Here is a 27,764-nt window from a genome sequence, read left to right as displayed (position 1 = left end):
CAAAACATTTTATTTTCACTTCGGCAACTTTACTGTTCCCTAAATGTTGCTAATTTAGTCAGAGTATTGATCTTTATTTTTTATTTTATTTTATTTTATTTATTTAACACAGTGCAAGCTTACAGTACTACACCAATTCGCTTACCCACTAGAAAAATAGATGTCAGGAAAATAAAAACATACAAACAGATAACATGTCAAGAAAAATAAAATTTACATAGTCAGTTAATTAATTACAATATTTAGCATATATAAAATGTCAAGGAAGATAAAAGTTACAAATTCAGCCAATTAATTACAATAATTCAAATTCAAAAAGTGTCTAGCAGTATTGCATAGGTACGCTAAACTATTGGCAAACATTGGCAAACAACTTTAGGTCTTTCCTGTTAATTTTCTAATAACAAAAATCTTTTTTTCCAGTGGACATTACGCTACCCACCGCGGAAGTCCCATGTGCGACGCCAGCGCACCATCCCGGCCAGCACGCCATTCTTCTGCCAAGATTCCTTGGCTTTTGGCAAGAGTAAGCAGCCTCCGACGTCGGTACATCGGTTACGACCTGGCGACATCGACGTGGTGGCTGCTTTGGGTAACTATACAGACCTAAATAGACAAACCCGTGTAGCACTGAAGAGAGCCAGTAAGGCTATAGATAGTGTTATTCACGACGGCGCGTGCGCGTGTATTTACTATGGTCATGTTATTAAAGGTTAGATTTGACAAATCTACGCGTTATCGTGGATGACACGAACTCTAACTGCTTCCACGGTGTCAGCTATTCTACGGAAGGTGGAGGTAAGGAAATAAATCTCCATGTACCAAAAAGTGCCATCAAAAAACCTTAAATAGGTGGCGCTACAATACCTAGAATACTTGAACAAAAAAATCAAATCATAGACAGCCACTGTAGACAGCGCACTTCACTCCGTCAATAGCGCCTAGGTTCTTAGCTACTCTAGCGCTACTCTGGAGAGATTTGGAACTATTATTTATAGCTGAAAGCTGGACACTTTTGCAGCAGTTCTACCATAAGAGATGTCACTCCTCTTAATTCCACACTTCATAAGGTATTCCTTCTATTGATGACGTTGACGTAGAGATGTCAATTAAGATAGGTAGTCAGTACAGTCGCCTGTAGATATATCCGAGCAATCGAGGTGCTAAAATATCTAAATACCTACTCTAAAGGGCTAATTACATCCACATGCAAGTGCCGAGTAAGAGCATAGCACAAAGAGTGAGGAAGTAAGTTTATTCACACAAACTTACAAACGCACCGCGCGCGGCTTTTATGTGTGCGCCATAGTATCTATGCGTCGCCGCACGCACACTCAAACATAATCTGGACCCGTTTCTCAGTGCGCCAGTCGGGGTTTTTTTTTTTTTTCAATAAAATATAGTGGATACTGACTTAATATTAAATAATATTAAAATAAATTAAGATCCCACAGTTTGACTGGGGATCACTGGGGACTGACACTTTGACTTAATTTCCGTGGGGCTATACTAGGTTAGGTAGATAATAATCATTAATAACATTTTGTTGTGTTGTGTTCTCCGTTTCACCAATTATCAGCACATCTTTTATAATATTAGACATGTAAAAAATAATAATAATAATAAAGACGTTTATTCAAAAAGTTTAAACATAGGTACATAATAAAAGTACAATTGTAGGCATACAAACTAATACTACTACTACTACTTACTACTACTACTACTTACTTATACTAATACTTTGTCTCTAATTGCCAAAAATGTTCAATGTTTGCCATTTTTGCATACTTATGAACCATTTTTTTACATATTCAAATATCGTTAACGATGTGCTGATATATATATATTTTTTTAATTTATTTAGAAAACGAACAGCCTTTTACAAATATATTTAAATTAAATGAACTAAAAATAGGCCTAAAGTTTCCTACATTACTAAGAAAACTATTACATAGAAATGTAAATTAGGCAATTATAAATTACCGGTTTAGTTGTGTACTACATGCAAGTAAGTTAAGAAAACATACAAAAGTATGAAAAATATGACTGGAACCAAATTGATCAATTTCTACGATACGATTACGTGAAACGGAAAACGATTATCAGGGACGACATCGATACTGCAAAATCAGTAGGCCGGATATCGGGAAGTGTGGATGTCATTGGCCCTTTAACACCTTGACAACAAAGGCGCGTTCAGATAGTACCTTCTCTGATCTGAGGGTATTTGTGAGTGGGCTCTGAGGGCCTACCGCGAACCACGTTCGACGTGTTCGTGTTACCTCTCTGTCGCACTTATAAATTCGTACGTAAGTGTGACAGGGAGGCAACACGTCGAACGTGGTTCGCGGTAAGCCCTCTGGGGGCCTACCGCGAAAACCGAAATTCGCAAATTGCGGGATCTTTCTCTTTTACTCTCACTAAGACGTATTTAGAGTGACAGAGAAAAATGCTCGCAATTGACGAACTTCGATTTTTGCGGTAATAGCCCTGATGCCTTGCGGTATTTTATCGATCAATTAAATTGGTCGCACGTGAGTAGTCGTACCTACTAGTTATCTATCAGAGCGTTTACTTTTTTACCGGTTACTTATATGTAGAGATTACACATCATGATATGTGAATTGTGCAGACATATATGGCTTCATCGTACGATGAAACGAGACAAATAATATTTATTTGCATCTGATTACTTTGCCCCACATGTGGATAAAATGCAACTTTCTCATTCGTTTTTGAACAATCAAGAGAGCCTTTACCAGTTGGTGTGGTGAAAAATTATTTTATAAAATAAATAAATAAATATTATAGGACATTATTACACAAATTGACTAAGTCCCACAGTAAGCTCAATATTTATTATCAATCGCTGGCTCAATAAGGCTTGTGTTGAGGGTACTTAGACAACGATATATATAATATATAAATATTAATAAATACTTAAATACATAGAAAACACCCATGACTCAGGAACAAATATCCATGCTCATCACACGAACAAATGCCCTTACCAGGATTTGAACCCGGGACCATCAGCTTCGTAGGCAGGGTCACTACCCACTAGGCCAAACCGGTCGTCATTTTATGACCTTACAATGGTAATTTTGCAATTTAATTTGTACGTTTGTTTGACAGGCGACTCGCTAGTGGCCGGGAGCGGTGCCTTGGAGGAGTTTGCCCTCGGAGCCTTCGTGGAGTACAGAGGGGTTTCCTGGTGTGCAGGTAATATTCATTGCGTCTGCTTTTATATAAAATCGAATAAAGTATGACTCACGCTAGAATACTCCGAGTCCGGCAATGATACTATATAACTATAGATAGGTTATACTCATACTTGAGGAGCACAAAAAATACTTCCATATTTATTTCTATAGGTATCTACGAAGATGTCAGCCCGCGTAGCCAATGTACCTAACCTACTCGTTCACGTTCCGTGGCGAACGAAACGCAACTGTCACAGTCGCACTAATATGGAAGAGTGATAGAGAGAGATGACTACGATACGCTACGGAGCGTTAACGATTGTAACGTTGCTACGCGGCCTGTTATTTTTTATTAATTTTCGCATTCCATCCATCTTTGTTCATCACTCGTTGTTAAACGTAAGCTTGTCTCTTTATCTTTCGGTGTACGGGAGCTCGTTAGGATGTGCATATTGCTCGCTTGCCCGGCTGCGACTAAAGGCAACTTGTACAATTTGTCACAAGGTAAGCGCTTCAATTTTGGAACGCCTGTAACCTATCTTGATTTATAAATCATTGGAGTCCGGGCCGAAGCATGACTCGTCTTTACCTAGGGTTGCCGTCCGTCCGGGTTTCCCCGGATTTGTCCTAGTTTAGAGGGCGTCCGGATAGGCACTTCATTCGCAGTCCAGGTTTAAAAATTTAAAGCCTTAGGCCGCCCGCGACACCTGCACAACCTGTTTAAAATAAACCTGTTGACATGTCCGGGTTCTGGACTCTAAAATCCGGGGTTTTCACACGTCTTGTCCCGGTTTGCAAATTTTAGAGATGGCAACCCTAATCTTTACCACACTATTGAAAACTGCAATATGCGTTTGAAATTTCTACATTTGGCTGGTTCTTTCCTCTGATTATGGCACATCTAATAGCGAGTCAAGTACCAACTTTAACCCGTAAATGTCGCCTTGGGACAATCGTGATTACACGGCAAATCCTTGTCTTTATGCAACTTGGTACTGTGAATGTGTTGAATCGTGCGGTATTTTGACAAAACGGCTCTATGTAACGTACCTAAGGGTTGACCGTAATAATCAGTGATCGGAACTATGGGAGTAAAACTTTAACAAAACTTGTTAAGCGGACATAAAATAGTGCATACAGCCCTAAGGCTACGTTCAGATGAACGCGCGGTGCCGCGCGGTACCGCGCGGGTGAGCTGTTCACATGACGGCGGCTTGCGCGCGGCAGTCTATCGTGAACATTCAGCCAGGATGGAAGTGGAGCAGGCAATTTGCTTATGGATTTTACACCGCAGACAGCGACGTCGTCGTCGAAAGCAAAGACGATACTGGGTGCACCCTGTTCTAAGTCATAGACTTAGTTTAAGCCTGTTTGTGACTTTATATCCTATACTGAGATTGCACGCAGATCGATTTTTCAACTATTTTAGGATGTCAATTGCATCCTTTGACTTTTTGTATAGTTGCGTTGAAAGGGATTTCGTCAATAAGTAAATCGAGACATATTTCCTCCTCCATTTTGTACGTCGCTCCGTGCGTCCAACCGCCTCAAACCGCGCGGGTCATCTGAACAGGTCGAGGCAGGACTGTAGTTCGTGTCCCGCGCGGCGCCGCGCGGGACAAGAACTTGCGCGCGGTACACGGCGGTGCGCGCGGTGCCGCGCGGCGCCGCGCGCTCATGTGTACAGCAACATACATTTGTTACGATTTTGAACCGCGCGCTGAGCAAACCGCGCGGCACCGCGCGTTCATCTGAACGTAGCCTAAAAATATTCATGTCCATAGGGATAGGAATAGTATAGTACTTACAGCCATAAAAATATTTACATTCATAGATATTCGAATATGTTTAAGGCTATAAGCACTCTTTTTACGTCCGCTTGATAAGTTTTGTTAAAGTTTTACTCCCATAGTTCCGATCACTGGTAATAATATTAGGGGTTAATTAACAGAATCAGGCGTAACTTTGCGGAAATCCGTAACTATTTTTCTCATATTAATAATTAAGTCATTCCTGTACCTTCCGCCCGTGGCACACACGTTTTTCATTACATATGTATGCGAGGAAAAAAAAGGGAAATAAATTAAACTTAGGTCTAATTTCGTACGTACATAACAGTCCTAAGCGTAATTACGTATTTTACGAGCAGGAGTGATAAAAAATGTTGTTTAATCCGCGAAATAATAACGTACTTGTGAATCAGTGCTAACCCGTTATACTTGCTTACATTTTTTTACATACAATTAATGTTTCTCTCAAGAATTCAGCCTCCTTAAACTAGTCGTTTAGCCGATCCTAAGTTACAACTCAAAAAAAACTGGGGATTAGATAAGGAAGCAAAACATTGAAATTTTTAAATATTTTTGATTAGCGTTGGATAGCTTTAAAAGTTCTTTGGAAATTGTTAGAGATTTCGATCGACGAATTCTATATAGAGATTTTTTTGTACAAATTTTAAGGCGCATATATTATTCATTAAACATACAAAACATAAAGCACACTTTAGAATATTTTAATTTTAATTATATTTATCAAAAAAAAACCTAATTCCTAGGATTCGTAACGTCAGAAGCATGACCTTTCCGCAACGTTACGTTGATACTATACTTGCCGCAAAACAACTGGACATTGGGATCATAATGCTATCTCCTTTACCCTTGTTAAGACCAACCAAGAGTGAAAGTGATGGCATTATGACCTGACCGGCCAGATAGTTTTGCGGATAGTATACAAGCACTGCATTGCCTTTTACCTAGGCTAGACTTCTTGAATGAATGAAATGAATGAATGAATGAATGAATGAATGAATGAATGAATGAAACGAATGAATGAATGAATGAATGAAAGTTTATTCACAAGAACATATGGTACATTAGATATCATTAACATTGTTGACCCTTGATATGCTCGGCCCTAGGGCATGTGACAATTATTTGTATTGACACAGTTTATGCATGTCAAAGTAAAATACGTTACATAAATGTCGTGTTTCCTAAAATATTATCAAATACAAACTTTAAATTATTAAATACAGACGTCAAGTTTTAAGTCTCAGTCAGTTAGTCATTCAAATTCCGCACATAAATTCATCAAACTGTTAGCTAATAACTAGTTAATCCAATTCACTTTTTTATGCCAAAATGAAGTAATAATTAGAATCCTATTTTACATTTCGTAATTCATAGAAATAAACGTTGTCCTTGTCTGATGTCTCATTAATTTTGACGCTCCTTTTCTTTTTTCGTCTATTTGGCCTTGTTTTAAATGCTAATGTTTTTAACATCTGTATTTTAGGATGCACATATTGCACATGCATTAATTGGATTGCTTTGTTTCTGACACACGCTAGGACACTTATTTTAATTAAAATGGACTTAAATAATTTGCTGAGCGAGTGACTATCGTTCTGTAAAATAAGGGTTCCGTTTTTTGCCATTTGGCTACGGAACCCTAAAAAGGGTAACTGGAGGAAAACGACAATCGATTCGAAATTATCACGTGACTTTTCCACATTTTCATTGGCGTTTTTTGTAGCCGTACCACGAGTTGGCATTTGATATTGGGAGCGTGCACGACTGTCACGCAACCTAGTGTCCGCAAGTCTAGGGGAAAACGTCAATTCACTAGATCTTATAAAACTACTCCAAAACTAAAAACTACTGAACGGATTTACATACGACTTTCATCTATCAATAGAGTGATTCTTGAGGAAGGCTTAAGTATATAGAACTTGTTAAGGTTTTGTGTAAATTGTTTGAAATATAACGATGTTGTCGGAAAAAATCACGCTGGCTAGGAGCTTTAATTGAAAACGCTGCCTTATCCGTTTGAGCTATAACAACACAATGTATGGTGGGGTTGTTTCTCATTCATAGGTCTACAAAAAAGTCCGCGATGTTAAATTATGTCTATCTTTTAAGGATAACTTACTATACATATTCGTAACTTCTAGAAAAAGATCACGTAATACGTGGCCTTTGCAAAGCTATTTACATGGATACATTATTAACAATTATCAAAATAAATACGTTAGTTATATTAAGCATTTCATACAGCTTACCATGGTCCCTTACACCATACAATTTTAATGAATATTTCAGGAGTAATCGTAAATCAAAGTTTCATTTCGACCCATATAATTGTACGAAATGTTAAAGACGCTATCCGCAGTTAGTTCAAATTTTTACCACCTTATGCGCTGGGATCGCTTTACTTACCCCCACCATGCACTTCGCACGGTCCCAATTGACGTTAGTGTCTGCATGAACTCAATAGCATTCCCTCTTTATCGCACCAATAATTCAGTTCACGCAGACGCTATCGTCAATGTCAAATGCCAACTCATGGTAACCGATTGTCATTGGTTACATTCAGTGCTGACCATATAATAAACCTTTAAACGCTTCATGTGTACTTTTTTTTTCACATGTATTTTGGTGAGAGATAAATAATATTGAATGCAATCCAAGAAGTAAACTATTTTGGAACGAGATCAGATCTACCAGTGGTCTGTTTCTGGCCCTCAATCTACCAAATTTTTCAAATTTCAGGAGGCGAAGGTACCTGGCGCGAGTACCTAACAGTTCCGAACATCCTCAAATTGTACAACCCGGGGCTACGAGGCTACTCGACCGGCACGGGCGAGTGGCTCGCACGTAACGCTCGCATGAACGTCGCCTTCCCTGTGGCGTCAGACCAGGACGCGCTCAAACAGGCCAAGGTACATACGGACGAGATTTGATCTTTCAGGAGTAGGTACCCAGCGCGAATACTGAACTCTGCTAAAGATCCTCATGGTGTACAACCCGGGACTACGAGGCTACTCGACCGGCACGGGCGAGTGGCTCGCACGTAACGCTCGCATGAACGTCGCCTTCCCTGTGGCGTCAGACCAGGACGCGCTCAAACAGGCCAAGGTACATACGGACGAGATTTGATCTTTCAGGAGTAGGTACCCAGCGCGAATACTGAACTCTGCTAAAGATCCTCATGGTGTACAACCCGGGACTACGAGGCTACTCGACCGGCACGGGCGAGTGGCTCGCACATAACGCTCGCATGAACGTCGCCTTCCCTGTGGCGTCAGACCAGGACGCGCTCAAACAGGCCAAGGTACATACGGACGAGATTTGATCTTTCAGGAGTAGGTACCCAGCGCGAATACTGAACTCTGCTAAAGATCCTCATGGTGTACAACCCGGGACTACGAGGCTACTCGACCGGCACGGGCGAGTGGCTCGCACGTAACGCTCGCATGAACGTCGCCTTCCATGTGGCGTCAGACCAGGACGCGCTCAAACAGGCCAAGGTACATACCGACAAGATTTGATCTTTCAGGAGAAGGCCCCTGGCGCGAATACTGAACTCTGCTAAACATCCTCATGGTGTACAACCCGGGGCTACGAGGCTACTCGACCGGCGCGGGCGAGTGGCTCGCACGTAACGCTCGCATGAACGTCGCCTTCCCTATGGCGTCAGACCAGGACGCGCTCAAACAGGCCAAGGTACATACGGACGAAAATTGTTCTCTCAGGAGGCGAAGGCACCTGTGGTATTCATTCAGCCTAATCATGATTCCGGCCATTAGTTTTACCATTGCTGACGGCCCGTTTGGCCTAGTGGGAAGTGACCCTGCCTACGAAGCTGATGGTCCCGGGTTCAAATCCTGGTAAGGGCATTTATTCGTGTGATGAGCATGGATATTTGTTCCTGAGTCATGGGTGTTTCCTATGTATTTAAGTATTTATAAACATTTATATATTATATATATCGTTGTCTAAGTACCCTCAACACAAGCCTTATTGAGCTTATTGTGGGACTTAGTCAATTTGTGTAATAATGTCCTATAATATTTATTTATTTATTATTTATTGCTTCTTAAACTTCGGGATCGAATTATAATTCTAATCAGTTTATGACACTCATTATTCGGAAAAACATATCTAAATATTCAGACCTCGCTCATCTTCGTTTGTCGTCTCAATATTATGGTTTACTCACAAAATAACTCATTACATACCATTACTTAGTGTATTGTGCTATGTGGGCCAACCGCTCGCGAAATCTATACAATTTCACGACCACCGCACAATTTGGTTAAACGCTTTTGTGGAGACGTGTGATCGTCTGACTATTGTGTTGGCCATTTGTAAGCAATGTCAAAATTGTCAAATGTCAGTAATTTTTGCAAGTAAGTAATGAAACGTTTACGAAATGTAGATTTGTACGAGTAAGAATGTAAATAATCCTAAAGTGCTTATTTGAATAAGTGCAGTGCATCCACTTCAGTGGCCGTATTGACTTTATGTTCAAGTTTTGTAACATATAGGTAAGTATTTAAAGTTTTAAAGTAGGTAGATGCGATGAATGTTAAGTAGGTAGCTTTAATAATAACGGATAGAGCAACACGCCTAAAATATCTGCCCCCTCTATATCTCTACAATTCGCAATCATAAGTATTTGCGACATTCTAATTAAGAGGAAAATGGGGAATACTCAAACTAAATCTGGTCATCATCTGGTATTTTATGACGATACAAAGCCGATTGTAAAATCCTACATGATTAAATGATTATTAACATTATCACGTTGATGACCACACGTTGAAATCATTGGCAAAGACCCACACATGCGAGACGGAGTGATTAAAATCGAAACTTGTTTTCATAGTTTTCATTCAGTGATTCACGAACGCAGTCATTTAGGTTATCGTGTTTTGTTACTAATAGTTTGCGAAACCAAACAATGTTGTACTTACTGACAAAGACATATCGCTTAATGATTAGTAGTCGAGTTAATTATTGTATCCGTGACTGCCGGTTTCGTAAAAAACAGGTCTTAAATAGCTTGCCTTGAATCGGTTCGAAACCAATGGTCTGAGGCAGGGGTATCCAAAATTGTTGACTGGAGGGCCACGGCCCGACCTTCGGCTTTCCAGTGACTCTCCCACTCTCTTCTGCTTACTTTCCGCAGGCCAAAGGTGAGGGCTGTGGGATGAATCTGGCCAGCGGGTCTTAGTTTGAAGACCCCTGCTCTAAGACAAGGGTATACAAAAATGGAGCCTATCCAAAAAAGGGAGAGAAAGATGATCAAATAAAACTTTTGACATGGATTTTAATTAGAATATAGTCGTACAATACAAGCACTCATTTGTTTTATAATGGCGCGATTAGGTACACTGCATTGATTCTGGGTCTTTCGCTGGTTTCGCCGCATCAACCAATGCCGGTTAACATGTTCCCCATCCCAGCGAATGAATTAGATAAACGACCCGTAAATGCACCCTAAAATAATTTAAAAAAAATGACATGTCGAGGCATCCCTTTTGCTTCAATTGGTACTTGTCTGACAGATCCGTTAATATTGTACTATTTTATAAACTGAAACATATCATACACCAAAAAAAAAGTGACCAAGTCCACTGGTGGCCGAGGTGGGGATCGAACCCGCCTCTTCAGTTTACGCGGCTAACGTCCTAACCACTAGACCACCCCCTAGATTTTCTTCAGTGTATGATATCTATTTCAATTTATAATTTATACATATATAGTAGTATAAAATCATATACAAATCAAAAAATATTTCATAAAATAATTTGGTTTTGGATTTGGTATTTTGTCATTCTCAATATTCTCATATGTAGATATTTTTTATACTACGTCGGGGGCAAACAAGCATACGGCCTGCCTGATGGTAAGCAGTCTCCGTAGCCTATGTACGCCTGCAACTCCAGACGAGTTACATGAGCGTTGCTGACCCTAACAACCCTCTCTCCCCTCGTTGAGCTCTGGCAACCTTACTCACCGGCAGGAACACAACACTATGAGTAGGGTCTAGTGTTATTTGGCTGCGGTTTTCTGTAAGGTGGAGGTACTTCCCCAGTTGGGTTCTGCTCTAGATTTGGATTGACATCCGCTAGCGAGATATTAAACATACACCTCTTGTGCATCAGATCCTGGTGGCTCGCATGTTCGCAGCCCCCGACATCGACGTCGCTCAACACTGGAAGCTAGTCACCATATTCCTCGGCGCCAACGACCTCTGCTCCGCCTCCTGTCTGTCACCCATCGAGTGGTCACCGCTGGCACACGCCAAGAAGTTGGCACGGGCGTTGGACTACCTGCACGCTAATCTGCCGAGAACTATAGTCAACTTAGTACCTGTATTAGGTAAGCTTTGGTCTGTCGGTGTTTGTTGCAAGTGGTCACTATTGGCACATGCTAGAAAGTTGGTACGAGCGTTGGATTATCTACTTATACCAATTTGTCGAGGACTATATGTAGTCAACTTAGTACCTGTATTAGGTAAGACTTGTTCCATCTTCTGTGATGTGCTCACCGCTGGCACATGCCAAGAAGTTGGCACGGGCGTGGGACTACCTTCATGCCAAACTGCTGAGGACTATAGTCAACTTAGTATCTGTATTAGAACACCTAGTGACCTTTACCAAGGAGGAGTTTTGGCCGAAGAGTGTCAAGTACCGGTGTGGTTCCACTAACATTGGCACAATGCACACAATGATACATGCTAAAAAGCTGGCACGGGCGTTCACAACTTTCATGCCAACTTAGTACCTACCTACCTTTATTCATTATTAAGTAAGATTTCACCGTCGCCGTAACAGCGAAACAATCTATTTTAAAAGTCTTTAGAACTTATGTTTAACACAGGATTTCTGGCGAAGTACCCGTGTTAGACAAAGACAGAGTTTGTACTTATGATTTGTTCCATTGTATTTCCTAATGCCTGAATTCGCTCCACGAAACTGATGGTAACACCGACTTCAATCCAGGACATTTTTTCAAAAAACATCCATTTGGACTTGTCATACGCACACCTAAAGATCTCTATGCTAAATTATACTGACGTAAATGTGACATTATCTATGAAAAGGGACCTTATTGTCGATGGCGCTTACGCCGCACTGCGTCGCGCGGCGTTGTTTATAATACGGGAGCATCGTTGATGATGTTCCTTTTCATAGATAATGTCACAAATATTGACATGTAATTTCGCAGACGTATCGGTCTCCGTGCGCGTGCGGCGGCCCGCCATGTGCAGACTCATGCACCCGCTGTTCTGCACGTGCTTCCACCGCGGCGGCGGCGAGCTGCGCGCGCTGGTCGCCATGACCAGGCTGTACCAGAGAGCGGAGACCATGCTGGTATGGGCTTGATGTTATGTGGCTGGAAACAGGCAGTCGGTCGTCTTTCACGTTCATTCCTGCAGTTGGAGTGGCAGGTTACCTGGCGGCATTGCGACATTATTCTCCTCGAATCTTCATGTTTTCCTGCAGAACATAAATTTATCTTTTTGGTCTACCTTTATACCTACCTACATAATGCATGCATGCATGCTAATCAGAAGACAAGAGGAGGTGGTAAAGATACCACCATATTGATCGGAGACGTCTATCAGCCACCTTGGGGTGTCAATTAAGAGTGTTCTGACCGGTGACAATACCGGTCAGTAATCTCAGACTACTTCTACCCTACTAGAGATGGACCGAATATGAACTTTACCGAATACAAATATTCGACCGAATGTTTGGTTCAGATTTTACCGAACTGAATATTCGGTCGAGTTTGAAAACGTTTTAATTAATAATCTCTTCCTCGGTAATTCCCTAGAAAAAAACCCAAGGCAAGGCAATTAAGACATGGGACTCGGAAACAAATTTTCAACACTCAAAAAATCCTATGGACTCAACATGCGTCATCAAGTGTTTTAACGACAACGGGAAAACGTAACTTGATGAAAGAGGAAAAAGTTCTGGAAAAGCTTAGAAGCTTACATTTTACAGTGCTGCAACTATAGACTAACATAACTAATTAAACTGATTTCAGGCACCTATTTAGGTGTATGGTAATTAGTCGAAAAATAGTCAAGAGCAAGACCTTGAAAACGATGAGAATAGTTACTAAGATGCATACTAAAAATTTCACTGGTAGTCAGTGTAAATTATGTAAATAACTTTATTATGAAATAGTTCGTGTGGTCGTGTTTGCAGATCTGCGATATGCGAATCCGTGGTCCGTGACTCGAATGTGGATAGGGTAAACTGGGGATGTGGGACAGGAAAGAAATGTATGTTGAAAGTTGAAAGTGTATTTCGCGAACTGCTGATTCATAAATATAGTTAAATAACCATAAAGTTACAGTAACCAACTTTTTTTAGTCATAATGTCTGTGTACATATTTCTAAATTATGTAGGTAAATGTAAATATATAATTACGAAATAGTTCGTGTGGTCTGTTTGCAGAACTATGATATGCGAATTGTGGTTCGTGATTCGAATGTGGATAGTGGAAGCTGAGGTTGCGGGACAGGAAAGAATTGTGTGTATAAAGTTATTTTGCAAGCAAGAATATGATATTTAAAATATTCATTACATTCATATTTTGAGAACAACCGTTAACTAACGTTTGAAACGTATCCCATGGATATTGTACAAGTAAATTGCACATGCATCATATAGTTAATTTGCCCATTAGCATTTAGTTTATTTAAAAGTGTCGTAATTAGTCAATAAGCACTCTTTCTTTTCATTCTCTAATTATTCACGTTCGCTACTCTATAAGTGTGCACACCTATATAAGTTAAAATAAATCAAGTTTATCGAAATGAACTTTCGTGTTCCACATTACTATCAAGATGCTCATCAAGTGCCAAATGTTAGTTAGCTAGTACTCATTGTTACAGTTAGGATTTTTCTATATTAAGAGTTACGTGTGATGGGTCGTTTGATTAGCTACATTTCGAATAGGGAGCGTGCATGAACTGTAGGAGGCAGCACAGGAGCTGTCAGATTTTTGGCGCGAGCGTAAATGTGATGTTTTTTTGAAAGATAACGCTCCAGAGTGTTGTGGAGATTTTCATTTTGAACGTGTTTGTACCTCCGATGTAGTAAAGGCGTTTAATTCGGTTAATGTCAAAAAAACGAATGACCTCTGGGGAGTCTCTGTCCATGCTGTCAAATCCTTAGTAGAAATTATAGCGCCTGACTTAGTAATTATATTTAACAACAGTGTTGATTGCGGCGAGTTTCCTGATTTAATGAAACATAGTAAAATAACTCCTTTATTTAAATCGGGTAGCAACTCTGACCCCACTAACTTTAGACCGATATCTGTGCTACCAACGTTCAGTAAGATTTTTGAAAAATTAATTCTTTCTCAATTAGTACGACATTTTAACGTCAATAATTTAATGCATAATAAGCAGTTTGGTTTTACACGGGGTCGCTCGACAACCGATGCTGGTTTTGAGCTAATTAAGCATATCTTCGATGCCTGGGAGGAGTCACGAGATGCTATAGGTATCTTCTGTGATTTGTCTAAGGCCTTCGACTGCGTTTGTCATGAAACATTAATCAGGAAACTACACTATTATGGAGTTAGAGGAGCGGCACTGGATTTACTTAAGTCCTACTTAAATGGTAGAATACAAAGGGTCGATGTGAATGGACAGCGATCACCGGGGTCATTGGTCTCTATGGGTGTACCACAGGGGTCAATATTGGGACCTTTCCTGTTCCTTATCTACATAAATGACTTGCCATTCCTTGTAAAGACCCACCATGATATAGTATTGTTTGCAGACGACACTTCACTTATTTTCAAAGTCAAACGACAGCAACAAGCTTACAATGATGTAAACGATGCTATTTCAAAAGTAGTAAATTGGTTCAATGTTAATAATTTATTGTTAAATGAGAATAAGACTAAATGTATTAAGTTTGTCACTAGTAATGTAAGGCATGTAAAAACAAGTGTCATTGTGAAGGATGAGGAATTGGAATTAGTTGATAGTACAGTTTTTCTTGGTATAACTTTAGATTCTAAACTCCAGTGGGGTCCCCATATTGCTACTCTTTCGAATAGACTGAGTTCTGCAGCTTTTGCAGTAAGCAAAATCCGTCAGTTAACTGATGTAAAAACAGCTCGATTAGTATATTTTAGTTACTTCCATAGCATTATGTCATATGGTATTTTACTGTGGGGTGGTGCTTCAGATATAAATACCATTTTTGTTCTGCAGAAGAGGGCTATTCGAGCAATATATAAAATGAACCATAGAGACTCACTGAGAGATAAATTTAAGGAAATTGACATCATGACAGTGCACTGTCAATACATTTATGAGAATATTCTGTATGTGCATAAAAATATTGCCGATTTTAAGAAAAATTGTGACATTCATAATATTAATACTAGAAATAAACATAAGTTCGCCGTGCCCTTCACTCGGCTCCATAAAATTAAAAAATCATTCATGGGTAATTGTGTGAGATTTTATAATAAACTTCCAAACCATATTACTGAGTTACCAATTAATAAATGTAGTCAAGTCAAGTCAAGTCAAAATATTCTTTATTCAAATAGGCCTAGCAACAAGCACTTTTAAATCGTCAAATTTTACAAATATCATCTTAATCTAAATATCAGAGCAATTTATTGATGCAGTTATTATTGTTCTAAAAAAAAACATTGAACTATTATAGATATGGTAAACTTAATAATAAGAATTTCACAAAAAGATCGTCAAACATCAAAATTGTATAAGAATACTAGTCTAGAACCTTTCTAGAATAAAATCTAAATGTCAAAAAATACGGTATATATACATTGAATTATCAATTTCATCATTAATAACATAACAATAAATAATTCATTCTTTACAATCACACTTAATCCCACGGTGTTTCATCATTCATGTAGTCTTGTGTGCTATAATAGGCTTTAGAGATAAGCTTACGTTTTACATAATTTTTAAATTTACTAACAGACAATTCAGTTATAATATTAGGAAGTTTATTGTAAAATCTTACACAATTACCCATGAATGATTTCTTAATTTTATGGAGCCTAGTGAAGGGCACTGCGAGCTTATGCTTATTTCTAGTATTAATATTATGTATTTCACAGTTTTTCTTAAAACTGGCAATGTTTTTATGTACATACAGAATATTCTCATAAATATATTGACAGTGCACTGTCATTATGTTAATGTCCTTAAACTTATCTCTAAGTGTGTCTCTATGGTACATTTTATATATTGCACGAATAGCCCTCTTCTGCAGAACAAAAATGGTATTTATCTCTGAAGCACTACCCCATAGTAAAATACCATATGACATAATGCTATGAAAGTAACTAAAGTAAACTAATCGAGCTGTTTTCACGTCTGTTAACTGACGGATCTTGCTCACTGCAAAAGCTGGAGAACTCAGTCTATTCGAGAGATTAGCAATATGGGGACCCCATTGTAGTTTAGAATCTAAAGTTATACTAAGAAAAACTGTGCTATCTACTAGTTCCAAGTTCCAATTCCTCATCCTTGACAATGACACCTGTTTGCTCATTCCTTATGTGACTTGTAACAAACTTAATGCACTTAGTCTTTTTCTCATTTAACAATAAATTATTAACATTAAACCAATTTACTACTTTAGAAATAGCATTGTTTACATCACTGCAAGCTTGTTGCTGTCGTTTGACTTTGAAAATAAGTGAGGTATCGTCTGCAAACAATACTATGTCATGGTGGGTCTTTACAAGGTAAGGCAGGTCATTAATGTAGATAAGGAACAGGAACGGCCCCAATATTGATCCCTGCGGTACACCCATAGAGACCAAGAAGAAGAAGAGAAGAAGAAGAATTTAAGAATCATGTAAAGCGTAAACTTATTTCTAAAGCTTATTATACCACACAAGACTACATGAATGATAAAACAACGTGGGATTAATTGTGATTCGAAATGATTAATTATTTATTATATTTGAATAATGATGATGAAATGGATATTCCAATGCATGTATTTCCTTTGTTGTTTTTATTATATTTGTTTGACATTTAGAATTTATTCTAGAAACAATCTAGACTAGTATTTTTTATACATTTTTTTTTGTATGACTATATTTTGTGAAAGTTTTAGTATTAAATTTGATCTATGAATTATATTCATTAGTATTATATATGGAATAATATTTACAACATCAATAAATTGCTCTGATAATTAGATTAAGATAATTATATGTAATACTGTCTTACTATTCATAAGTGCTTGTTGCTAGGCCTACATGAATAAAGTATATTTGAATTGAATTGAATTGAATTTGTTCCGATGTAGCCCACAAGATGGCAGAACCTACTATGCACAAGAAAACACGTGATGTGTAAATGTACATGTTTATGGTTCCGATTCAGGCCACAAGATGGCAGACCCTCTAACGCGCACGGTCCCTATAAGGCAAAGAGCGGTAGAAAAGTTACATTTTAAACTAAGTAATTATTATTTAATTATTATTTGACGACCGGTTTGGCCTAGTGGGTAGTGACCCTGCCTACGAAGCTGATGGTCCCGGGTTCAAATCCTGGTAAGGGCATGTATTCGTGTGATGAGCATGGATATTTGTTCCTGAGTCATGGGTGTTTTCTATGTATTTAAGTATTTATAAATATTTATATATTATATATATCGTTGTCTAAGTACCCTCAACACAAGCCTTATTGAGCTTACTGTGGGACTTAGTCAATTTGTGTAATAATGTCCTATAATATTTATTTATTTATTATTTAATTTAAAAATATTTTTTATTTTAAATGTCGATTACCCAAAGTAAATGTACAAGGATTTTAAAAGAATCATGCACAGATTTAGGTTCTACTTGAAATGTTAATCAAGTTACATAAGGACCGATTTGGACGATACATCTAAACCCCTAGTGTATATTTATTCGATAGCGTAACGTGACGTAAGACGTAAGCGTTTGCGTTAAGTCTCATTTTGTATGGGATTTAGAAACAGCGCGCCAAGCGGGACGTTTCGGAAACTCAAAATCCCATACAAAATGAGACTTAACGCAAACGCGTCACGTTTCGCTATAGAATAAATTTACACTAGGAGTACTGATATAAGTCAGCCATAAATTAACGCCCATAACTACGAATCCCTTAACTTCCCTTTTTCAAAGTGTTAGCACTTAAGGAGTTCAATACAGATCCAAATGTGGTATTTTCAGGTGGAAAGCGGCCGTTACGACACCCGTCCCGACTTCACAGTGGTCATACAACCCTTCATGCGGCTGTTCAACGCGCCCTGGCCGCCTTCCGCTAATCTACCATTAGTGATCCACCAGTCCTACATCACACACGACTGCTTCCACTTCTCGCAAAAGGGACACGCTCTAGGTACCAGTTCCATTCTGTTACAAAACAATCAAGCTTAGGTCACTACCTAAATGCAGTGGGCGCTTAGCGCAGCCCGAATTCTGGGATTAGCCCGACTTTCTTGGTATGGGGGTGCCTCAGATGGCAGGAACTAAAGCATGCGCAGCGATGTGATGTGCTATATAACCACAGATGGACAGCATTGGAGCGCGCGAAGGGCGCTTCGATCGTCCGGCGAAAATTTCTTCCGGCTTTCTTTACATGTATGTTTCGTTGTTTTGTTTCTGGGGAAGTACCTCCACCTTACAGAATACCGCAGCCAAATAACACTTGACCCTACTCATAGTGTTGTGTTCCTGCCGGTGAGTAAGGTTGCCAGAGCTCAACGAGGGGGGTGGGGTTAGGGTCGGCAACGCGCATGTAACTCCTCTGGAGTTGCAGGTGTACATAGGCTACGGAGGCTGCTTACCATCAGGCAGGCCGTATGCTTGTTTGCCATCGACGTAGTATAAAAATAAAATATGAGGGCAATCCAAACTCTCTATTACAGAGGAAAACGAATCTTAAAATGAACGTGTCTTCATTGGCCTTTGCTACTCCAAATTGATCAACCGTGAGTGTAAAAAAATTGACGGAGCTTCATATGAAGATTAGTTTTTCTCGGATTTTATATTTTACTATGCCAAATGTATTTATATTCCCCTTATTTTTTTTATTTTTTTTCATTTTGAATACACAGTCATTTTATTTAAAAAGGACCCCCCCGAATCGCATCCGATCCAAAAGTTCCCATTACGCTAGCAGCGTTTCCACGCTGTATAGCCAATGAAATTTCCTTATTACTCTTCCAGCGGCCAACCTCCTCTGGAACAACCTCCTGGAACCCGTCGGCAACAAGACCGATGATGCTGAACCTGTGCTACTCCGCTCATTCCGCTGCCCGACCAGAGAAGCTCCCTTCATCTTCACTCATAACAACTCCAGGATCTACCTCGAAACTGGACGCCAAGAGGGATATGATGAGTTATGACAAACGGACGATGTCTTATTTAACACAAACGGACTCTATAACTAAAAAGTGTGAGGAAATCAAACTAATCTTCTTTAACCTACTGAATTAGATCACCGCGCTAGCTACCGATCGTCTGAGTGAAATGGAAGGGTATTATGTGCACTCTCTTTCAATCAAGGCTCGGAACCGGTTTTTTCTTCATACAAAAAATATCGGTATTATTACGTTCTTTTTCGTTCTTTGGTTTATTATTTAATTTTTAATGGGACTATCTAATAATGCGAAGTTGTTACCTAAATACATGGTCCAGTCCTACGTAAAGAGTACAAAATAATTAAAAATATTGGGCTATTTCGGGATTTAAAAATAAACCGGTTCCGAGCCCTGCTTTCAATTTCCTCTATAACGTTTTCCCATTCCATTTTCATTTTCATTTTGGAAATTGACCATTTTCGTTGCTCGACCAGAACTTCTCCTTTCCTGTTCACACACAATAGCTCTAGGATGTATCAACAGACCGGCAAGACGAGTACGATGAATTATGATGAAAGAAATCATCAACAAGGAGTTTAGAAGAGTTTAACTCGCACGAAATTATACAGAGTGTAAGTAACATGAATGCATGACACTTACAAGAAGTAACGACCTTAACTAGCCACTTACTTGCTTTTGGTAGCTGTAGTTACCAGCTGTCACCCTTATTTTATTATAATAATAGAAGTCACTGAAAATATGAAGCATGTGAGTGGCTAGAAGACCTCGCGACCTGAGTAAAATGGAAGGCCATATGTGCACTTGTGCATTCCATTTCAACCTCCTTTGGAACAAATTTCAAAGACGATCAGCCTACAAAGGAAGCTTTTCTTCCTGTCACACACAAACTCTAGGAACATACCTCGCTACTGGACCACAGGAGGGGTACGATGGGTTATGACAAAGGACTCATTAATGAGGAGGAGCCTTGAGTTGTTGAAAAGTTTGGATTTGAAGATACGACACTGAAAGAAATGTTTGCATAACTGTAACAAAATTTTGGTTACTGTTTACACAAAAATTGGGACTTGCGAACTATGTGTTATATGTTACAAAACCGTGTTTGGCTATCAGTGTTCAGGTACTGGGTATACACTACAAAATAAGTTTGTAAATTTATGCAAAGTTTATTTTCTTATAACCGTAGTTTAGTTATTTAGTAAAGTTACAAAACCAGTTCGGCTATCTATTTTTTTCAGTGGAGGTGTACAGTGGTAAGACCAAAAAATGTCACTGAATAAGTCGTCAAATTAGATCGACGCGACCTTACCTGAGTAAGATGGAAAGAGTACGGATCCCTTTGTTTGACAAAATTATTGAAAGTCATAAAGGATTGTCAGATTATCATTAGTCATAATTCTGAAACCGTTAACTTCTTATGTGTGTTTTACCGCTTGTACAATGGGCTGTGCTCTGAAGAATTGTTCGACATGATGCCCACGGCTACTTTCTATCACCGCACCGCCCGCCGTCGGCAGGGTGTTCATCCTCACAGCCTAGAACCTAAATGGTCACGCACTGTGCGGTTTAAGAGGAACTTCCTCCCGCGCACGCTCCGGTTGTGGAATGAGCTACCTGCCGAGGTTTTCCCGAGGGTCTACAGTATGAGGTTCTTCAAAAAAGGAGTGTACAGATTTTTAAAGGGTCGGCAACGCGCATGTAACACCTCTGGAGTTGCAGGCGTCCATAGACTACGGTGACTGCTTACTATCAGGCGGGCCGTATGCTTGCTTGCCACCGTCGTGGTATAAAAAAAAACTTCTCCGGATTTTCGTAAGGTTATCCTATATAGATAGTTTTGGTTAGTTTTGTTTTAAAAGTAACGCGTTTCTGAGAAAAAGAAAATTATGACTAACAAAAATGCGGACAAACTACATTATGACATAAAACTTTATGGGAAACAATAAAGACCCGGAAGGGTATTATGTGCACTCCCTCGTAATCTCTTCTAGAACAACTTACATACGTGAAGTAATGAAAGGGACGAATAAAATAATTCTAAGAAACTTACTTCAAAATACAGTGAAGGAATAAAAAATCTCTCTGTTTCGATGGGCCTAGCCAAGATGAAAATCGTTGATAGAAAACGTCAATCGAAAATTAAATGACGTATGGAAATAGTCACGTAACTTATTGTAGCGTACGAAAAGAAAAGAAAAATGTATCGGATGCTGTCATTTTGGATGTCAGCATGGGTGACAGCATCCCGATACATTTTTCTTTTCGTTTGGCGTTTGTCGATGTACGATTAGCATCTTAGCTAGGCCCCCTGTCTAGAGAGAAAGTTTTAAAAACTGATGAATGATGTGATGGTATTGATTGTGTTGTACGAAAAATTCAATTATCTTAAAGCAAACGTCTAATGAAATGCGCCCATAGTAAAACAATCGTAGATTCTCTGTGAAAGCAAACTTTGTAGCAAACTTTAATTCCACTCACTGGTGGATGCAGCATGTTAAATATGAAGTCATGAAAGTACACAAGGTTTTTACAAATTAGTTGCCAAATGCCGGTGTACCCCAAGGATCAGTACCCCTAGTGTAAATTTTATCGACATCATAACGTGACGAACGGGTACTGTACCCCTAGTGTAAATAAATTCGATTTCGAAACGTGACGTACGCGTTTGCGTTTAGTCTCATTTTGTATGTGATTTAGAAAGAGCGCGCCAAGCGGGGCGTTTTGGAAACTCAAAATCCTATACAAAATGAGACTTAACGCAAACGCGTTCGTCACGTTATGATGTCGATTAAATTTACACTAGAGGTACTGTTCTAGATATACAGTTCATACAGTTGTGATGTTTAGAACACTACCTATCTTTCAAGACAGTGGTGGGTAAAGTACGGCCCGCGGGCCAGCTACAACGAGGCCAGCTACGACCCGTGAAGCGATTTGATCTGGCACACTGTGGTCCGCGAAAAAAAAGCATTTTTGCTGCAATTCTGGCCCCCTTAAATTTAATAAATTTTCGGGCCCACCATGAAGAAAGTTTGCCCACCACTGTTTTAAGAGTTTAACCTCCTTAATCATCAAACTGTATACGCCTCAATTAGTTAATTTATTTTTAACCCCTTTCTTACAAATAAGTCAAAATAATAGATTAAGACAAACGATTATAGCTTAATCAATTAAGCTTGATCAATTAAGGGTTGTAGTGCGCTTATGAATAACACCATGAGTTTTCAAGAATGTACCTACTAAACCTTTTGAACGTTGCATTGGATCTTCGGGTTTGAACTGTGTATTTTTTCTCTACGAACTAATATAAGTAGAGGTAAAATCTATGGAAAAAACCTGCTCCTGATTTTGACATCCAAAATATGTAGATAGCTCTGTTCTGCGCCATATGATTAGTGGTCACTGAATAGGAAATATTACTGCAATGTTCTGCCACCAGAGAGCAGCACTAGCATCTTTCGTACATACTGTGCCTTAAACTGTTTTTTGACAAGTTTTCACAGATAATAAAATATTACATTGACGCATCAAGGCGGTTTGTTTACAAAGGGCCTACTGGGAAACGAGAAAATCTAAATTTAGTTATCTGTCTCTTCATCGCTCGAATATGCAAGAGTGATATAGAGGTTAGATAACGAAATTTCGATTTTTTTGTTTCGGGGTAGACCCTCAGATTGTGATGGATTGTGGTAGTGGCGCCCCCTACTAATTTTCCTTATTGCCAAACGACAACTTTTGACACTCAGAGTTACCGCAAAACGTACGGAGATGTACAGCGACATCTGGTTAACTGTCAATTTCGAAGCACAAAATGTCTTAGATTTTACGCATCTTTCTAATTACTAAGAATCAATTAAATTACTTTTCTATGAAAATATTTTAATTGGTTCGATTCCAGCCCTGGGCACTGGAGGCCTTGGTAATTTTTTCCTTTGTATAAGACATTTATTATGTGTATTTTTTTATTCTTAGCCTAAATTAAAGGCACTAACAGGCTGGATATAGTAACAAAACATGCGCTATTTAAAAAATATTGTAAATATACTTGATAAGTAAATTGTTATTGTTGACAACTTTAGCTTACTTAAGTAAATATATCTTCTACAAAATAACGATATTGTTACCTGAGCAAGGCTCGGAACCGGTTTTTTCTTCATACAAAAAATACCGGTATTATTACGTTCTTTTTCGTTCTTTGGTTTATTATTTCATTTTTAATGGGACTATCTAATAATGCGAAGTTGTTACCTAAATACATGATCCAGTCCTTCGTAAAGAGTATAAAATAATTAAAAATATTGGGCTATTTCGGGATTTAAAAATAAACCGGTTCCGAGCCCTGTACATACCTGAGTAATGTTACCTAATACATGTGATTATACATTTAGTTCGTGTGAGTGCCATGAATGAAGCTTTTGAATCAAAGATAATAGAAAAGGTAAAAAAATATCAAATAAATTTAGTGATTAATAAATAGCTTTTTATTTTCTAAAACCGAATTATCCTCTCGGTCTTTTTCCATTATCAAGAAGAAAAATACGGACGCCTACATTTATTATAACAGCAAATTGTAATATCAACGTTCGACGATCGTGATTGTCGTACTTATTACTATATTAACGTTATTACCACAAAAGTAATTCGCAGATTTTAGCTCTAATTTGTCTTTCCAATCCCTGAAAGAAAATAATTATTTAAATGACCATAATTTTAATCCAACCAAAACTACGTTGGGGCCAATTTTTGCCGAAATATTAGGTCCCAGTCCCAGCATTCGGGAATAGGTTAGGGAAGGACAACAATCATTTTAACTTGCCCTGTTAGTATGTTAGTGTGGGTCAAATGAAAGCCAAATTTTACCCACTTACTAACTTCTGATTGAGCTCAAATTTTGCATAAATATTCAACGATTTAAATGCAAACAGGTAGTCTTGCCACCATCAATGTGCCTGCTCTTCTTGAGCCGACTGGCATTATCAGGGATGATGGCAAGAGGCCTGATGGGGTGTCCTTGGTTCCTTGGAGCTTGGGACGGATGTTAGTGTGGGATGCTACCTGCGTAGACACACTGGCACCGTCCCACCTCCAATGGACTAATGTAAAAGCGGGCGCAGCGGCGGAAAGCGCCGAAATTTTGAAACGTAATAAATATAAGAGCCTCGGTAGAGAATACCATTTTGTACCATTTGGCGTTGAAACTCTAGGTCGGGTCCCAGCGCGCACAAGTTTTTTGGAGAAATCGTGAAACGTCTGGTTGACGTAACTGGTGACCGAAGAGCTGGCGACTTCCTCGCCCAACATACCAGTATTGCGATACAACGAGGGAATGCCGCCAGCATCCTTGTTACAATGCCTCAAGGGCCTATTTTAGATATAAGCTAGTTATATAGGTAGTAATAATCTGTATATATACATTATGTATATTGTTAATGTAAATAAAGAGAAAGAAAAAAAACAGGTAGAAGTATACAGGAACACATACCTAGGGACTCCGTGCACACTAAAAGAGGCAGTTAGCAACCTGAAAGCCTTGCTAGGCTTCGTGGAGGAGCTGGGGTGGTTAGAGTAGCGCTACCTCGATTTCACGCAAAATAGGCACAATGGTTGTCGATTTTCGGAAAATGCCCAGAAGCACTAACTAACTATGCATGCAAAATTTGAGCTCATCCGATGATAACAATTCAATATTATGCTGACATGGAGCTGATCTGATGATGGAGACAGGAGGTGGCCATGGGAACTCTGTTATAAAACAAGGTAAACGAATTGTTTTCGGGTTGTTAGAATTTTTTTGATGAGTAAGTATTAGTTGCAGTAGAAAGAAAAGTACTCGTACAGTCAAGCGAAAAAGCTTGTAACAAAAATTTTATTTTAGCAAAATACTTATCTATGAATCAGTGTAACCATGTAATTATAATTTTAGTATAAGTTACTTCGTCGAGATTGTGCTTGCCGCAATGCTAAAATGCAGAAGTATCACAGATATCTACAGCTCATCAAGAAGCCGTCAATCATGAAGTTATAGGAGTACCCTGCCTAGCATTGTTTCGAGTTGCATCAATTTCACGGGTCACTGCGAGACGTGCCTCGCCTTACCGGGCCTGTCTGCCGCCGCAAAGAATTTCTCTTTGTTACAGCTGATATTATCCCGGACGGTGCAAGTGTTAAGTAAAAGTCATTGCTTGGACTGACCCTAAAAACAAAATTAGGGCCTGATACGAGTAATGTATTTATTTAAATTCCTATAACGGTTAAATCAAACACGTACGAGTACAAACATAACTCTACTAATATAATTTGAAAAAAAAATGATGTTACGTGAACCTAGAGTTCGCGAATCCGACTCGCTATTGGCCAAGCTTTTATTTAACTTGCCCTGTTAGTATGTATGTATGTATGTACATATGTTAGTGTGGCTCAAATAAGCTTTTGACCCACTTCTCGGTTTCCGATTGAGCTGAAATTTTGCATACATATGTATGTTGGGTGACAATATTATGGTACCATCGAGCTGATCTGATGATGGAGACAGGAGGTGGCCATGGGAACTCCGTGATAAAGCAACGCAACCTAATTGTGTTTGGGTTTTTAGAATTGTCTCGATAAGTATTAGTTTCCTGTGGTAAGAAAAGTACTGTCAGCGATAAAAACTGGTACCAAATATGATATTTTTGTCAAAAAAATATTTAGATCCGATGGAGTCAAGGTTTCTGGAAAAATGTGATTTGTGGGCTTCTTTCATAACTATTTTAGTGCAGTTTGAAAACAACATTTCATTCAGCTGAATTGCTTTCAATAGTCCAATCAATACTGCACTTAAAGTATGGACATTACAGTAACAAGCAGCAGTTGTTTCTGCAATTGATAGGCCATCGTCATTGATATAAATCAATACAAGTATTTAACTAGATCGTCCTCTATTTTAGCCATATATCAATTCCATTAAATGTAATTACAGGCGGTAGAGAGTACCATTTAGCGTTGAAACTCTAGGTCCATGGGATCCCAGCGCGCACAGAAATAGCGAAGCGTCTGGTTGACGTAACTGGTGACCGAAGAGCTGGCGGTTTCCTCGCACAACGTCAGCATTCTTATATTAGTATAATACCTCAAGGAAATAGAACAGATTATTGTATTTTAGATTTAAGCTAGTTATAGAAACACCACTGAATATATCCCTTATATTTATTTATTTATTTATGCTTTATTGCACATAAAATATTAAGTACAAATGGTGGACTTAATGCCTTAAGGCATTCTCTACCAGTCAACCACTGAGTCAAAAAGAGACTTTTGTTAGGTGCAGGCTTTGTACTTGAGAATAAGATATCACTACCTACTATTTAAAAATTAATACCTACTAATTAATATAATATAATGAAATCATAAACTTAAACATATACTTTGTATAATATACTTACATAAATATCTACATATATACATTATTCATGTACCTACTGACAAACTTTACTTACATCTGTCAGATAGATGCGTGCGCAACATGCGCTTGAAAGTGAATTTACTTTGAGCTTTTCTGATATTAAGTGGAAGGTCGTTCCACAGGCGTATCGCCTGTACCCTGTACAGTATAGGAGTTGGGAGGAAACCGGTGCGATGAGGATTAAATATACTTTTATTGTAAATAAAATATGTTCCCAATGTAATTTTCATTTCTAATGATCTTAAAGTGGGTCGTTGTTGTTCTATAAAGTGTGCAGAAAGTGATACGTTTCTGCTCTTGAGAATTTTACTTTCCAAGTACGTTTTTTTTTACGATAACCATATAAAACTAGGTTTTAAATTAACCTCGACAGAAATTAGCGCCTTTCATCCCTTGTTATCAATCTACAATAAACGCTAGGGTTCATTGGCATATAACCGACGACGACGGTCGACGGACGACCGGTCTGGCCTAGTGGGTAGTGACCCTGCCTATGAAGCCGATGGTAACGGGTTCAAATCCTGGTAAGGGCATTTACTCGTGTGATGAGCATGGACATTTGTTCCTGAGTCATGGGTGTTTTATATGTATTTAAGTATTTATAAATATGTATATATTATATATATCGTTGTCTAAGTACCCTCAACACAAGCCTTATTGAGCTTACTGTGGGACTTAGTCAATTTGTGTAATAATGTACTAAAATATTTATTTATTTATTTATATAAATAATAGTACAAGCACAACATAAATTAACCTTACATTTGAACTCGGTGGCATTTGAGCTATACCTCTGTTCATGATTTAATAATGATGTCAGCTTAGCGGGCGTCATTCATTATACACCGTGTTTTTTTCGTTAATTTTAAGGGATCATTCTGAGCTCAAATTACGTAACTTTCTCAAAGACACCGGTATTATAGTTAACTCTATTTCGGAGAT

At 38.7% G+C, this 27,764-nt stretch overlaps 1 protein-coding gene across 1 annotated transcript in view; it reads left to right on the top strand.

Moving 5' to 3' along the window:
• Window positions 1-23,107, top strand: part of LOC133520864 (phospholipase B1, membrane-associated-like) — a 48,252-nt gene extending 25,145 nt beyond the window's left edge. The window contains exons 2-8 of the mRNA XM_061855556.1: window positions 424-592; window positions 3,136-3,222; window positions 7,754-7,923; window positions 11,155-11,371; window positions 12,221-12,366; window positions 18,228-18,396; window positions 19,227-23,107. Of these exons, the coding sequence (XP_061711540.1) occupies window positions 424-592; window positions 3,136-3,222; window positions 7,754-7,923; window positions 11,155-11,371; window positions 12,221-12,366; window positions 18,228-18,396; window positions 19,227-19,405 (1,137 nt within the window). The 3' untranslated portion in view covers window positions 19,406-23,107. The remainder of the gene's footprint in view (window positions 1-423; window positions 593-3,135; window positions 3,223-7,753; window positions 7,924-11,154; window positions 11,372-12,220; window positions 12,367-18,227; window positions 18,397-19,226) is intronic.
• Window positions 23,108-27,764: the final 4,657 nt, after the last annotated feature.

Source organism: Cydia pomonella, chromosome 8 (genome assembly GCF_033807575.1).
Source record: "Cydia pomonella isolate Wapato2018A chromosome 8, ilCydPomo1, whole genome shotgun sequence".
In the NCBI taxonomy this organism is placed as follows: Eukaryota; Metazoa; Arthropoda; class Insecta; order Lepidoptera; family Tortricidae; genus Cydia; species Cydia pomonella.
Note: the sequence above shows the minus strand (reverse complement) of the source record. Positions and strands in the feature narration are given on the sequence as shown.